Below are 15,283 nucleotides of genomic sequence, written 5' to 3' on the forward strand. Positions count from 1 at the left end.
TGAACCTCCATGAACCTTCATACACATTCCAAATACACCTGAATAAAGTGTTGTTTTTTTAAATGGGAGCTGCCAAAAAAACCACTTAATCTGGGATAATCGATATCAGGTTTCCCAGGTTTTTTTTACAAAGATCCGCACTGTTGGTAGTGTGAATAACCTGAATAAATCTGGGATGAAATGCTGTATGCCTTGAATGTGTTCCAAATGCATTTGCATCATCAATTCCATTTTTATTCAAATGCTTGCACATGAGAGCAACAGAACTTGCAGAGATGCACATCAATTCTGGAGTCTTAATAACAAACCCAGAATGTGTGACTGAGATGATTTGCATCGTCGTGCTAAAACAATACGACGTCTGCATGACCCCTCCAATAGCCCTCAAGGTGGAGGGAGAGTTCATTGCACAATTAGAGGAAACAATGGCTGCCTCTAGTAGTTTTTTATGGGATTTTTGGGCTATGAGGCTAGAAGAGTTTATTCCTGATGTTTCGCCAGCATCTGTGATTGGCATCTTCAGAGAATGTTGGCATGAAAGAGAGTGGGGTATACAGTGGTCATTCGGCTTATGCGGGGATCCGTTCTGGACACACACACCCGTAAGCCAAAAAATGTGTAAGCATGAGTCCCATCCGATTGAATGGGGTTTGTGCTAGCAGCACGGGAGAGCATGTGCGCTGCAGGCACACACGCCATTCACTCTCCCATCGTACTGCTTCCATGTAAGTGCACTTGTATGTATTGTTGGTTGTTGAACAGAATACCAAAACAGCAAAATCAAGACCCAGCAAATGCAAATGAAAATCACCCAGGGTGAGGTGATTTCCCAGCAGAAAATGGATCGTTAATTAAACAGACGCCCTGTAGGCCTTGTCAATCAACAGCAGAACAATACATAGATTAACATGTAAATCACTTCCTCTCAACCAACAGTATATATACCCCACTCTCTTCCACATCAGCATTCCCTGAAGATGCCAGCACCAGCTGCTGGAGGAACATCAGAAAACACCCCCTCCCTACACACACACACAAACTATAGATGCCAGCCATGAAAGCCTTAAGACTTCACAGTGGCTGTCTCTGCACTGGAGAAATTCCCAGAATTCCATAGCACTGAGTCATGGTAGTTCAAGTGGTGTCAAACCAGATTATTTCCCCAGTGCAGAGGCAGCCAATGGGTCTCCTCAATACTGGCAGCAAATGGATTCAAGCCTACAACCTACTAACTAATCACATACTCTTACTGGCAAATGCTTTATGTCATGTCCAAAGGCACACATCCTAAATGTTTAAACAAGGCCTCTAAAAATCTTCCAATATTTTTAAGGATTCAAAATCTTGGAATGGCTAGCTGTATCCATAATTATCAGCAGCATGCAAAAAATGTGACAATACAGTGCACTCTTCTTTTATGCGGGGGATCCATTCGGAAACCCCCCTCCCCCTGGTAAAAGAAAAAGCATGTATTAATGGGGCTCGTGCTCATGGTGGTATGTGGTGGCGCACATGCCATTGTTTCTTCCAGCGTGTGCTGCTGCTTGTTCCAGCGCTGCTTGCAGCCTATGCTGAAAGCAGCATATAATGTGCCCACATATGACATGGGCACACTGTAGGAGGTATCCATCATGCAAGAAGAGAACCAGCAACACCTCACCTGTTGGAAAATGGGCCTGAATATGTTATCAAAATCCATCTCTTTGACTAATAGTGGCCCAAAGATAGCTACAAGTTGTTCTACAGCACTGCTACAGATCACTACTGCAGTCATACTTCATACTGTACTGATAAATATGTAATTAATTTTAAAAGCTTTATTGTCCTGAACAAAATTACACTGCCTGAATTATACCCAAGAGGTGATGGCTTCTAACAGTAAATTGTTATACAATTAGTTCCATCTGCTTCTTTTGGTTGTTAGTGCTGCTGACACCTTCCCGCTTATAGTTCAAGAATAGCTGTTGGAGAGCCACTTTACCAGAAGCAGAGGCATCCTACATATCTTTGCATCTGAGTATGATAAACAGAGAAAGTAAGCTGGCTCAATGAAAACAAATAGAGAAATATGTGGGGTATTTGTGGGCAGGTGAGCTGGGAGATGTAAGGAAACTGTCCCTTTATTTCTGATAACCAGTTGCTATTGGATAAATACAAAGGGATAAGAAAGCTTTAGTGGGAAGATTAAATACAAAAAGGAACGGGCATGAATCAATATAATACCAATGAACAGTGGCCTCAGCTGTACTTGAAGCATCTTCATTCAGATCTCACTGACTATCTGGAGGACTGAGGCATAATGACCACTGGGTCTAAATACTAAGGCTTCATTTAGACCCAGAATACTGGAAGCAAAAAAGAGTTACCCAAATCCATTTTCATCTAAATGTTCTGGATACTAAGCAGCTAACAGCAAAGTAAAATTAGAGTGTATATACAATACACTGCAGAAATAATGCAGTTTGACACCACTTTAACTGCCATGACGCAATCCTACAGAATCCTGGTATTAATCGTTTTGTAAAGCACCAGCACTCTTTGACAGAGAAGGCTAAAGACCTTGCAAAACTACAAATCCCAAGATTCCACAGGATGGAGTTTAAAGTGATGTTAAACTGCATTATTTCTACAAAGCTGGTGCACCCTTACTTGTAACAAGCAAAGGAAAAGTAAGATGCCTTTCAAATAACACATATTTGTTAAATTTTATCTTGAAACAGAATGAATTACCACTGACAGAAGAGACATACTGTTGCATTAACAAGACTAATGTCTTGACAATATAATTCCTTGACAAAATACCAAAGCAGCATTCTAGAAAGACCAGCTTTTATACCCAACAACATATTTTTCTAGTTTTGTAGTGTATGCTTGAGTCTCTGATATCAGTCTGTAATATTTGAACAGGACACCAGTCAGTTTCCCAACACAAGAAGTTAAAAAATGCACAACTGCCAATGGCTCCTCCAAGTATACCTTAAGACCCATATGTGCTAAATGATTGCTGCATGGCAAACTAAATACAATTACCTTCCACACTGCCCAGTAAATTTGCTAGTAAGTACAGATTTTAAGGTGATGACAAATAGCTGATAAATTTTTACTTTTCACTAATCTGAACTTCTTTGGCAGTCTAAAAAAATGCTTAATTTTCTCAATCAACCAGTTTAAACGTCTTCATGCATTTATCTTCCTTACAAGTCCTAAGACTGAGGCCAGTCTAGAAGGGTCTAATCTTAGAGGTGTATTACATGACTTGTCTACAAAATATCCCAAGTTCAGACCCAGAAATCTGGACTTGAAAGTATACCCATACCATCCAGCTGGAGTTACTATCCTGCTCCCTAATTTGCTACAGTAGCAAGAAAAAAATAATAATTTGTGTGTATGAAAATTATGTGTCTAGGGAATACATTTGCTTTCAGAGCAACCTCCTCAGCTTGCCTTGGAAACAATAATTCCCTTATCCAGTGCTTCATGGAGACCTAAGGAGCACTAACAGCCTCAGGAACAAGGTACCGTAAATGTGCCCTGGATGTCTTATTTCCACTTAAAGAGAAGCACTCATATATTTCCCCCCCCCCCCCCAAAAAAAAAACCTATATTCAGTCTATTCTAATCTAATCTAGCCCAAAGCATATGTATTGCCCATCCAGATTTAGAATTATTTTAAGTAATAAGAAATCAGAGGAAACATTTTGTATGAGATATCAGAAAGCTGCTAACAAGTAGCGCACTGAGATAAATAGCCAATGGACTGCACAATACAGGATAGTTTCAAACATCAAATTGTTAGTACCATTTTGCAGATCTGAGGTTGGGTAGAGGACTATTGCAAAGGGTAGAGGCTTGGAACTGAAAGCAGAAACAATATTTGAACTGAGGAGTTTCTACTCTGAAGTAGCACACTGAAATGGAGGTAGATCATTCACATATGTCAAGGATAAACCACATCCCTCTTTCAGCTATTTGCCACTACTTATTATACAAGAAGTATTTCAATAACTCACTTTGATGCTGCTGTAATTGCACACCAAGCTATTTTTAAGAACAAAAATTAAGCAGATAGTCACTGAGGAAAAGGTGACAAACTATATTCTAGAAATATTATGCTGTGTTATACAAACCTGAGAAATGTATTCCTACACTTTCCTTTTTGCTTGGCAAGCAATCTTCACTCTGCACTTCTGCACAACATTTTTTCTTAAATTCAGGATAATATTAAAAAGCCAGACTACTTATATTTATTTTTCATTACTGCTGGAATATTATAATAATTTTAATTGATTTTATTATTTATTATTTACGAGAGCCAGCATGACATTGTGGTTATTTATAAGACTGCATATGGCTTTCCATTTGGCCAACTTATTACTAGGGACAATATAATATAATATAATACAGGGGTCGGCAACCTACGGCCCGGCGAGGCCTTGGGACCGGCCCCAGCCTGGTCCTGCCACCGATTGCCACCCCCGCCGCATCTTCCGTGCTGCTCTAGGCGCCATTTTGAGTTCGGCCCCCCAGTTGTCTGAGGGACAGCAACCCAGCCCCCAGCTCAAAAAGGTTGCCTACCCCTGATATAATATTTCCTCTGCAAACTTGATGCACAGATCAAACAGAAATTAATAACTTTTTAAAATGTCAGTGATAATTGTAGAATATATTAAACATAGTGTAGTGATCTGAGCATTGAACTAGAACTCTGGAGACCAGGTTTTGATTTCCCACTCAGCCACAAAGAAGAAGAGCCCTCCCTTCATGATAACTGTCATCCTTCGGCCTGCGAGGGAGTGACCAGGCAGGCCCAGCTCCACCAGGGCTAGCCTGAAGAAGAAGAGCCCTCCCTCCAGTTCATCTGCCTTGGTCCAGGCCTCAGAGGGAGGGAAGAACCACTGGATCTCATCCCCTTTCCCACCACCATTCCCTTCTCCTTTTGTGTCGTGTCTTTTAGATTAAATAAATAAATAAATAAATAAAATGAAACTCATTGAGTGCCCATGGGCAAGTCATATTCTCTCAGACTCAGGGGAAAGCAATGGAAAACCTCCTCAGAATAGATCTTGCACAAAAAAGTTTAAGTACACCCTAGGGTTGCTCTAAGTCAGAAATGACTTGAAGGCACTCAACAACAATTTTTTTATTAACTTGCTCAAACAATGGCATATGCTTTGGGGATTATAAAACATTGTTGTGTGTGCCCTGGAGCCCTGATGGCACAGTGGTTAAATGCTGGTACTACAGCCACAACATTGTGAGTTCGATCCCAGGGCTCCAAGGTTGACTCAGCTTTCCATCCTTTTGTAGGTCAGTAAAATGAGTATCCAGCTTCTTGGGGGCAACTGGCTTACAGATTGTAAACTGCTTACAGCAGGGGTAGGCAACCTTTTGGAGCCGGGGGCCGGGTTGGTGTCCCCCCGACAAGTCGGGGGGCCGAAGCCGGGGGTGGAGCTTCCACCCTCCTGGGCGTGGCTGCATGCTGGGGGCGGAGCTTCCACCCTCTAGGGCGGAGCCACCCTCCGGGGCGGAGCCACTCTCTGGGGCGGAGCCTCTACCAAAGCCCTGCAAGGAGGAGGAGGCGTGTGCCCGCCCTCTCCTCCTCGGTGCCTTTCTGGACAAACACCCCCAACCTGCATTCCAAAACACACACAACAGCACAGTTGTGCATTTCACATGGCTTTACTTAACATGGCCTCTTGCATATTTCAGAGGCTTATTCCATAATCAAACCCCTTGGGTTTAACACTTAGCATGGTTTAACATGGCTATGCATATTGAACATGTCAAGGTGGTTTCACCGTTCTTGGACCAAGTGTACTTCTCAGAAATGTGTACTTGGTTAAGGGACTTTGGTTTTTCTTCACTGCACATGGGTTTGTAAAAATCACAGCAATTTACATTGGCCTTGCCTCAGAGGCTTTCTGATATCAATATCGCCATTAAAGAACCAAAAACACACAGAAAAGGCACTTTGGAAAGTCACACTCTCTTGGCTTCAGAAACAGTGCGTGCATGCCTCTCAAGCTGACTCATATCATTATCATTGTCATCATCATCATCATCATCATCATCACCACCACACTATCATTGTCAAAGCAAAGGAGACTTGTTAGCATTAAAAGCACACAAAACACACTTTGCAAGGTCACACTCTCTCAGCTTCTGAAACAGTACAGTAGTTGCATGCTTCTCAAGCTGCATCATCATCATCATCACACTATCATTGTCAAAGCAAGGGAGACTTGTTAGCATTAAAAGCACACAAAACACACTTTGCAAGTCACACTCTCTCAGCTTCTGAAACAGTAGTTGCATGCTTCTCAAGCTGCATCATCATCATCATCATCATCACACTATCATTGTCAAAGCAAGGGAGACTTGTTAGCATTAAAAGCACACAAAACACACTTTGCAAGGTCACACTCTCTTGGCTTCAGAAACAGTGCCTCCATGCCTCTCAAGCTGGCTTATATCATCATTGTCATCATCATCATCATCATCATCATCACACTATCATTGTCAAGGCAGGGACACTTGTTAGCAATTAAAAAGAATGCAAAATAAAACAAAAAAACCCATGTGGCCTCTGGCCACTCACCACCTTCTCTTCCTCTCTCTTCCTCCTCCTCCTGCTCTTCCTCCTCCTCCTGCCCCATCTCCTCTTCCTCCTCCTGCTCTTCCTCCTCCTGCTGCCCCCATCTCCTCTTCCTCCTGCTGCTGCCTCCTCCTCCTCTTCTTTCTTCTCCTCCCCCTCCTCCATGTGCCGTGCGGCCTGGGGGCAGGACGGAGGAGACAGAGGAGGTTGGCAGAGCGGGGCCGCCCGCGTGGAGCCCCGCGGGGAGGCGGAGAGGGCTGCGCTGGTCTTCAGCCTTTGCCTCCTCCACCCCAGGCCGCACGGCCCTCCTCTTCCTCCTCCGCCGCCGCCATTTTGCTTTTCAAAATGGCGGCGAAGTCTCGCGCGACCTTTCCCCTCCTGGGAAAGGTCGCGCGAGACTTCAGCCACCATTTTGAAAAATAAAATGGCGCCCAGAGCGGCGCGGAAACGGCGGCAATCGGCGGCAGGACTGCGCGGGGGGGCGGCAGAAAGGCCTCCGCAGGCCGGATCCGGCCCGCGGGCCGTAGGTTGCCGACCCCTGGCTTACAGAGTGCTGAGGTCTCTACTAAGTAGTATAGAAATATAAATGCTATCACTAAATGCTGTTGTGGGCCTTCAAATGGTTCCAACTTATGATGACCCTATGGCCAACGAGTCACAGGGTTTGCTTGACAAGAGTTGTCCAGACGGGGTATGCCTTTGCCTTCCTGTGAGGCGAAGATAGTGTGACCTGCACGAGGTCACCCAGTCTCCACAGTTCCAGTCCAATGCGCAAAGTACTACACCATGCTAACATATTCTGCCATTATCACTGCCATTTTAAAAAGTCATCAATTTCTATTTGATCTGTGTATCAGCTCTGCAGGGGTAACATTAGAACTCTTGTCCTTTGTAATTTGACAGTCAAATGCAAAGTCTTATACAGTGGGCCCTTGGTATTTGCTGAGGTTTGGATCCAGGGCCCGCAAAATCCATGGATACTGAAGTCCCATTATGTACAATGGTGTAGTAAAATGATATCTCTTACATAAAGTGGCAAAATCAAATTTTGCTTTTTGGATTTTTTAAAATACAGGATGTTTTTATAAATACCGTATACAGTCATCCCACCATTTCCATGGACTTGAGATCCGTGTCTTTCGCATCTAAACAAGTGGGACACGGAGGGGGAAACAATGGGCTGTGCACCCATGGCACGCATGTGCAACTGCCTGCGAGAGCACCCCCAATTCAAGCCAATGGGGACTCAATATACTCGCATTTCCGTTTTCGCGGGGGTAGTGGTGGTGGTGTCCAGAACGTATCCCCTGTAAAAACAGAGGGGCGATTGTATTTTTTCAAGCCATAGATAGCTGAATCCAAGGATATGGAGGGCCAACTGTAATAGTGACTGATATAACAAATAACGCATTAGACAATAACAAACCATATGCCAGTTTTTAGCAAGGTTATTTTATGTTTCTTTCTCCATTCCCTAAAGGTATTTAGGTTCCTGCGAAAATGAATGATTCTACACCTGCCATCTATATTCACTATTTGTATAAAGGTTGCATTCTGAATAGGGGAAATGATGGGAAGTTAGGATGGTGAAAAATTTAGTCCAGTCTGGTGTGTGTAGTTTTATACATTAACTTTTCTGAAATGCCCATTTTTAAAGGACTGTGCCATTTTACACAGTGACACAAGCTAATTTCCCACTCAATATACATTTAATAGTGAGTTACAGCAAACCATAAACGCCTACTGAATGTCTCTGTATGTATGCATATGTCACATTTATGCATGCTTCAGTACATATTGAAAAACGAAGTTATTCTTCTTCTTTGTACTTATCTTGTTTCATTCTAAAAAAATGATCTAATCATTCCACTTTGTAATTTACATTTGACATTACAACAAAAGAAACGCATGTTAGATTTGACCAGAAGTAAATTTAAAACAAAGCAGAGTGAAACTGAAGTGAAAACATTCTGGAGACACTATAGCAGATCACAAATTCTGGAAAGTGATAAATTAACACTTAATTAAAAACGGATCAATTAGCACTTATAAAAAAATCTTTCCATTTGCCAGTTGGTGCTAAGCTTGCCTTGTAATTAGCCTCCCAAGCAGGCACAGATGTTTGGCTGTGTATGTAATGGACAACAAAATATTACTGACCCTCTCCATTCCCACAGATGCTGTGGATCATTTCCAAAAAGCTAATTTGTATTCTGTACTCTTAGATCACTTCACTGTTCTCTCACTAACTCATGGCATCGAGTAATAAGTGCCTAACTGATGTAGGTTAACTATAAAATCATAGGTTCTCCCATTAAATTGTTGTCCAAACACATAATTACAGATGCAAATTAATCTAATGTAGCTTCTTTTTTTAAAAGTGTGTGTGATTCCCCTGTACCTTATTGTGATATTTGCGCTTGTTAAGATCGCAATTACTAATAATACCTGTTGTAGGCAGGTGGCTAGCCATATTCACTGCACCATCTTGACTGCCATCTGTGTTTTCCAACTATTCCTGATCTTCCTGTGACATCTGTACCCCATTTCCCAGCTGTTACTACATAAGCAGGATAGCTAATAATGAAACAATAATTAAATATTTCTGATGCTGAGAGTATATGCAAATGAAAACTGTCTCTGAGGTCCAAACCAGTAAGCTGTTGAAACTTTTGATTACTAGGTCACCACTGCACAGCACATTTTTTCCTAGTGCTTGAAATCTCATTTTTTGTAGCAACTAGTCTTTAATGCAGATATTTGTCAATGCATTTTTAAAGGATATGCAAAGAAAGGCTTTATTAATAGAGGTGTTTTAGGCCATGGGTGAGGAAGTTCCACTAGGTTTACTACTTTGATAATTACATTTTATCAGAAGGAAGAATGATGAGCCAGCGAGTGACTGATCCCCCACACTGTCTCTCTCTCTCTCTCTCTCTCTCTCTCTCACACACACACACACACACACACAAAGCCTTAACTCCAGTTCCACTATACGAACATCAACAAAGTTTCTGAAATTTTGTTACAAGGCATCTCACCTGTTCTCTCCCATTTGCCTACAGCAGGCATAATGCATAATAACAAAATTCTGACCATTTCATTATGGAACCTGTCCTGATTCTTACAGAAGTCATCTCTCTTTCTACCATGGATCCCTTTTTGTAAAATGAAGATAATGGTGGTCTACCTTACAACAGCATTTCCAAAACAAATGAAGCACTCTGCAATACATGAACCCAACATTTCTACATTTCTTGGAACCAAACCCTTGTTATACGCTGGGGTTTGGTTCCAAGATCCCTCGTGTATAACAAAATCCATGGACGCTCAAGTCCCATTAAATATGACATAGCAAAAGGGTGTCCCTTATAAAAAATTGAAAATCAAGGTTTGCTATTTGAAATTTATACTTTTTTTGAACATTTTCAAAGCATGGATGCTTGAATCCATGTATAAAAAAATCTGTGTATAAGAAGGGCCAACAGTACCATTAAACATAGTGGAATTTATTTCTGAATAAACATGAACAGGTTTGGGCTTTGTGAGTACTATAAATCCATTAAGATATAGTGATGGTGTCTGCAATATTTTGGGGCCTATATGCATATTTGGAAATCTAAGACATTGTCCTGGGCATCACAACAAAATGGCTATCATGCATGGTCTGAACCTTAGTACACAAAACATCCCCCCCCCATGCCCCCCGCGCTTCTGAATTCACAGTGATATTACAGATTATCCTTTCATTTTTCAAGGCATAGAAAATAAGTGGGTGACTCTGCAATTCTTTGCTCACACTATACCAAAAGATGTACTCTCCAGTGATGAACTGGAGAATGTATCTGTGGGTTCTTAGTCCCTGATAACATCTAGTTTGATCATCTATCAGTTACTTGAAAGCAACACTTTACTGATCCTGACCAAGAACTGGAAAAAAAATCATGTACTGAATCTTTCTAAGTTCTCTAGCTCAGAAATGAATCATAACAAATTAAAAAAAGTGGCTTACTTGTAGAGATAATATTCAGCTTGATCCACATGCTCGCGACAAGAAATGTTGTCTATAAACTGAGGGAAATAAAAAAAGCTTTAGAGATACATAGCACAATATAACTTAAGTCACATGTAAAATTGTGTGTGTGCACAGGCACGTGTCTACAATTTGCCTGATAACTTATGACAATCCCCTGAATTTCATAGTTTTTCTAGGCAAAGAATACTCAGAGGTGGCTTTGCCAGTTCCTTTCTCTGAAATAAAGCCTCAAGCATCTGACATCGGCAGTCTCCCATCCTACTAACCAGCTTAGCTTTTAAGATCAGAAGGGACATGGTGCCTTTTAGGGTATTTAGACCCTCTTATCATAGCCTTAATTCATTTTTTAAAAATTAAAGAGCATTCAAAGCATGATAAAAGTATTTACTTCATAATTAGATAATGTTGTGTATTGAGAGAGCTTTCTCTTGGATCTATCCCTGACACAGGTCTGTTTGATAAGGTCACAGAAGACAGCCTTCTTGGCTGATGCTACCAGGCTATGAAATTCCTGTTTACAAGGGGCTAGGCCAGAGCTCCTCCACTCTCCTTTCAACAGCAAATAAAGACCTTTTTACTTATTTGGTAATTAATTAGTTTCAGGAGAGCCTTTTTTATGCAGGGAGGGTTTAAACAGCATTTTTATTTTTATACAGGCGTACCTCAGTTAACAAAACTCTGACAAAGAAGCTCTTTTTTGCAAAGTCTTTTTAAACTTGCCTATCTCCCTGTATCAAAATTGGGAGAATGGTGAAGGCAAGCTGGGGAAACACAGACCTTCAGTGTTGGGTTACAGCAGCATCAGTGCAATAAAGCTTAACCTGGGAAAGAATGGGACTCTATTCTAGTCAATCTACTGTAGCGGTGTGTGCCTTCCTACAACAGCCAAGATAAATATCAGGTGTCTATGAATCTCTTATGTGCAAACAGAATAACAAACAAAAGGAGAGAGCAGATAAGCCTGCCTTTCCAACTACAGCCACCACGTTAAAAAGGCAGAAATTTATTAGTTTGGCCCTCAAAATAAAAATCATAAACACATTGGAGACTGGTGAACGGGAAAAAAAATCATCTCTGGATTCATTATGGAAATAGCTTTCAAGTGTTCTCTCTAGAAGAGCCAGAAAGTTTTTGGTTACTTATGCAAGGCTTACCCCTGACCTTTCACATGTGCATATTGTTAGTTTTGAATAAAATGATTGCTGAAACACGTTGAAATGCTTTTTTTGGTGATGTAGGAACCAATTCCTATTCTTTCCCTGTTATTTCTTCCTTTGATCCCAAAGTTTCTGTTAAAGTAATGCCCAGGAACACATTTAAGCCAAACAGCTACCATTGTACAGATCTGCATGTATGACTGATTTACTATTATTATTATTATTATTAGCCTTTATTTATATAGCACTGAAAATTTACACAGTGCTGTACGTACAATCTTTTTAATTAAACAGTTCCCTGCCCTCAGGCTTACAATGTAAAAAGAGATTTACAACTATTCCTACTATGACTGAATATATCTGTGTTTTATATAATGCCCAAACACCTGCAAGTCTTTGGTTAATTAACCTTTGGTTAATTAGTAATTGTTAGGGTGTAATACTCTCAGTGAGTTTAGGATTACAAACAAAATTGTAGTAATGGATTTGCTTGCAATCAAGCACAAAATATGACAGTAGATACTGGAAAAAAAAGTTTAAAATATGGTAATGTAGAATGTTTCTAATATTCAGTATTCCAGCCAACCAGTCATACTCTATTATAGGCTACTCCACTCCATCGTTACTGCTTCCATCTGGTTGTCTGTCCTCTATCCCTACAGCCAACAAAGATACTGCTGCATCCCTTCACACTGCATTGTTTTGCTGAGGAGGGGGAGTTCTCTTACTGATATCCCTTTCTTCTATGGGATTGTTAGCCATTTGACTTCATAAGCAAGAGGAGTCAAAAAATTTAATCAGAATTAAACTGTCGAAGGATCCTACATCCTTGAATGTCTTCCTTTTCTTTTAGAAACTTGTAGGATGGCAAAGCAAGTCTTATATTATGGGAAGATCAGTTGAGAGTATCAAGCAATGGTCACAAAGTAGGGAAGCAATACCATAAATAGGTCTTTTGCCATTTCAACAAAAAAGCAAATACAGTGAACCCTTGTTATACTATCTATCTATCTATCTATCTATGGTATTTATATCCCGCCCTTCAGCCCTACGTTGGGGTTAGGTTCCAAGATCCCCCGTGTATAACAAAATCCTTGGATGCTCAAGTCCCATTAAATATGACAGTAAAATGTTGTCCCTTATAAAAATTGGAAAATCAAGGTTTGATATTTGAATTTTTTTTAACATTTTCAAACTGTGGATGCTTGAATCGGTGTATAAAAAACCCATGTATAAGAAGGGCTGACTGTATAAAGTACAGTAATTGAAACAAGTAATCTAAGCAAAAATGTGTTAAAATCTGAGTAAGCTATAAAAGCCACAGAAGTCAGCTTTTTTTGGGGGGGGGGGTTACTAAACTGCTTTGTTGGCATGCAAAATACATATGGACCCACAAGAAATGAATGGCGTCATCTAGACCAGGGTGGTTCTGATAAATGGCTGTGCTCCAGATGTTGCTGGACTACAATATAACAACTTCTGCAGGCCACTTTGCCTACTCGTGATTTATATAGATACTACTATATCCATAGATAATTTCTTTGGGAATGTGGGCTTAGATCATTCCACATTTATAGGACACAGATAAGAGTAGAAAGCTAGAAAGGCTAGATAGGAACACACCCAAAACAACAGTAGGATGTTCAAATTTGGAGAGACTGCCTGAACATTTACAGCTGTTGCTTCTCCAGCGCTGTAATGGGAAAAATAATTACATATATATGGCCAAACCAAAAAAATCTGCTTTTCAACTCTTAAAAAATAGCCAGAAGCGCTAAGGGAACTGATCATGAGATTATTCCTCAGGTAATGGATGCAGCACCAGGGACATATAATAGCATTTATCCTAACAGCCAAGTGCAAGGCAGGACTGTCCTGACATTAGATAATGTAAAGGTCTCCTTCCTTCCTGTGAGTCACCAAAAATCTAATGAAATGAGTACAGCAGCTCCATCCACAGGGTTTCATAAGACCCGCCTATTGATAATGGCAAGCTTCAAAGTATCACAGAAGCTGCTAGTGTGAGAGTCAAATCACCAAAGAGTTAGCTCCTCTCCTTGGGAAATGATCACTTGGTGGACATGGAGACCCAAATTTCACAGTATTTGTTGGGGAAGGGCAGCAAACACCTGATCTCAAGTCCCTGGGTGATAGTGAAGAACAATCACTCATCCTCTCTGCTTTGGCGCTTAAGGGCATATGTCATGCATGAAAGAAGCATATCGAGCTATCTATAATTATCTGTGAACTAGAAGGTGTCAAACAGGGAGCAGCTGCTTTTTCTCTGACACAGCAGAATAGAGGACATCCAATTAAATAAACAAACCATATGTTTGTTTGTTTTACAAAACAGTTTTTCACATAACACTCAAATAACCAATGCAACTTTATACCACCAGATTTCATTATGGCCAACAATTTAAATACCGTAGGTTCCAGGGGTGGGAAACATACTCAATGAAGGTAAGAAAATCAACAGCTATTAATATAGTTGATCTTTTATTTATTTTTTGCTAGTTTGTTTAACATGCTGCCTTTCTACTAAATTGAACCCAAGGCAGCTCACAAAAGCTACTTTATAAAAACAAAGGACAATTTTAAAAACACAATTAAAAACATCACATTAATATAACAAGTTAAAAATATAAAACCATTGAAAGCATACAAAAGCGAACATCCCTAAAAAAGCCTCTCTGGGTGCAGTTATATACAGTATTAAAAGCCTGCTTGAAGAGAAATATTTTTGCCTCCTGGCAAAAGGAGAACAGGAAGCAGGCCAACCTAGCCTCCCATGGAACCAAAGGGTGGGAGCAGCCATTGAAAAGGCTCTTTTTCATGTCCTCACCAAGTAACCCTGTGGTGGCGGTAGGAGTGAGAGAAATTTTCTCCTGAAGATCTTAAGAGTTTTAGTAAATTCATATGGGGATGTATGGCCTTTCATTATAGGCCTTTATTACAGTTGGCACTCCTTACCCACAGATTTTTTTATCCACGGATTCAAGTATCCACAGTTGAATATATATACAGTGAGCCCGCGCCATACATGGGCTTCATTTCTGCAGCTTTCAGCATACACTGAAGCCATGGGATAATGTAATGAATGGCGTGTACGCCCATGGTGCGCATGGCACCATGTGAACATACCCTATTATTTTCAATAGGGCGTGAGCATATATGATTTTCCCCTTATGCGGGGTGTGTGTGTGTGTAATGACTGGGCCCTCCAGTCATTTGGGGACTTCCCCTGAACCACAAAGGGTTAATCTGGGGGGAGGTACATGCTAATGAGAGCTGACATCACATGCTAATGAGCAGCTACATCATAGCTGACGTAAGGCTCATCTGGCCAATCAGCAGTGCCAGAGCGGCCTTTTCAAGAAGGTTCCAGGAAAGGACTTTAAATACCCTGTAGGACCATGCTTCCTTTGTTCTCCATCTTTGTGTTTGTTTGGAGAAACCAGCTGTGTGCTCGCACGGAAGCAGGAAAAAGTGATG

At 40.9% G+C, this 15,283-nt stretch overlaps 1 protein-coding gene across 2 annotated transcripts in view; it reads right to left on the reverse strand.

The window, feature by feature from the left end:
• MRPS27 (mitochondrial ribosomal protein S27) overlaps window positions 1–15,283 on the reverse strand; it is a 75,703-nt gene that overhangs the window by 39,796 nt on the left and 20,624 nt on the right. For both annotated transcript variants that reach the window (XM_042449559.1, XM_042449560.1), the window contains one exon: window positions 10,608–10,666. In XM_042449559.1, coding sequence (XP_042305493.1) covers window positions 10,608–10,666 — 59 coding nt within the window. The remainder of the gene's footprint in view (window positions 1–10,607; window positions 10,667–15,283) is intronic.

This window comes from Sceloporus undulatus, chromosome 2 (assembly GCF_019175285.1).
Source record: "Sceloporus undulatus isolate JIND9_A2432 ecotype Alabama chromosome 2, SceUnd_v1.1, whole genome shotgun sequence".
Lineage (NCBI taxonomy): Eukaryota > Metazoa > Chordata > Lepidosauria > Squamata > Phrynosomatidae > Sceloporus > Sceloporus undulatus.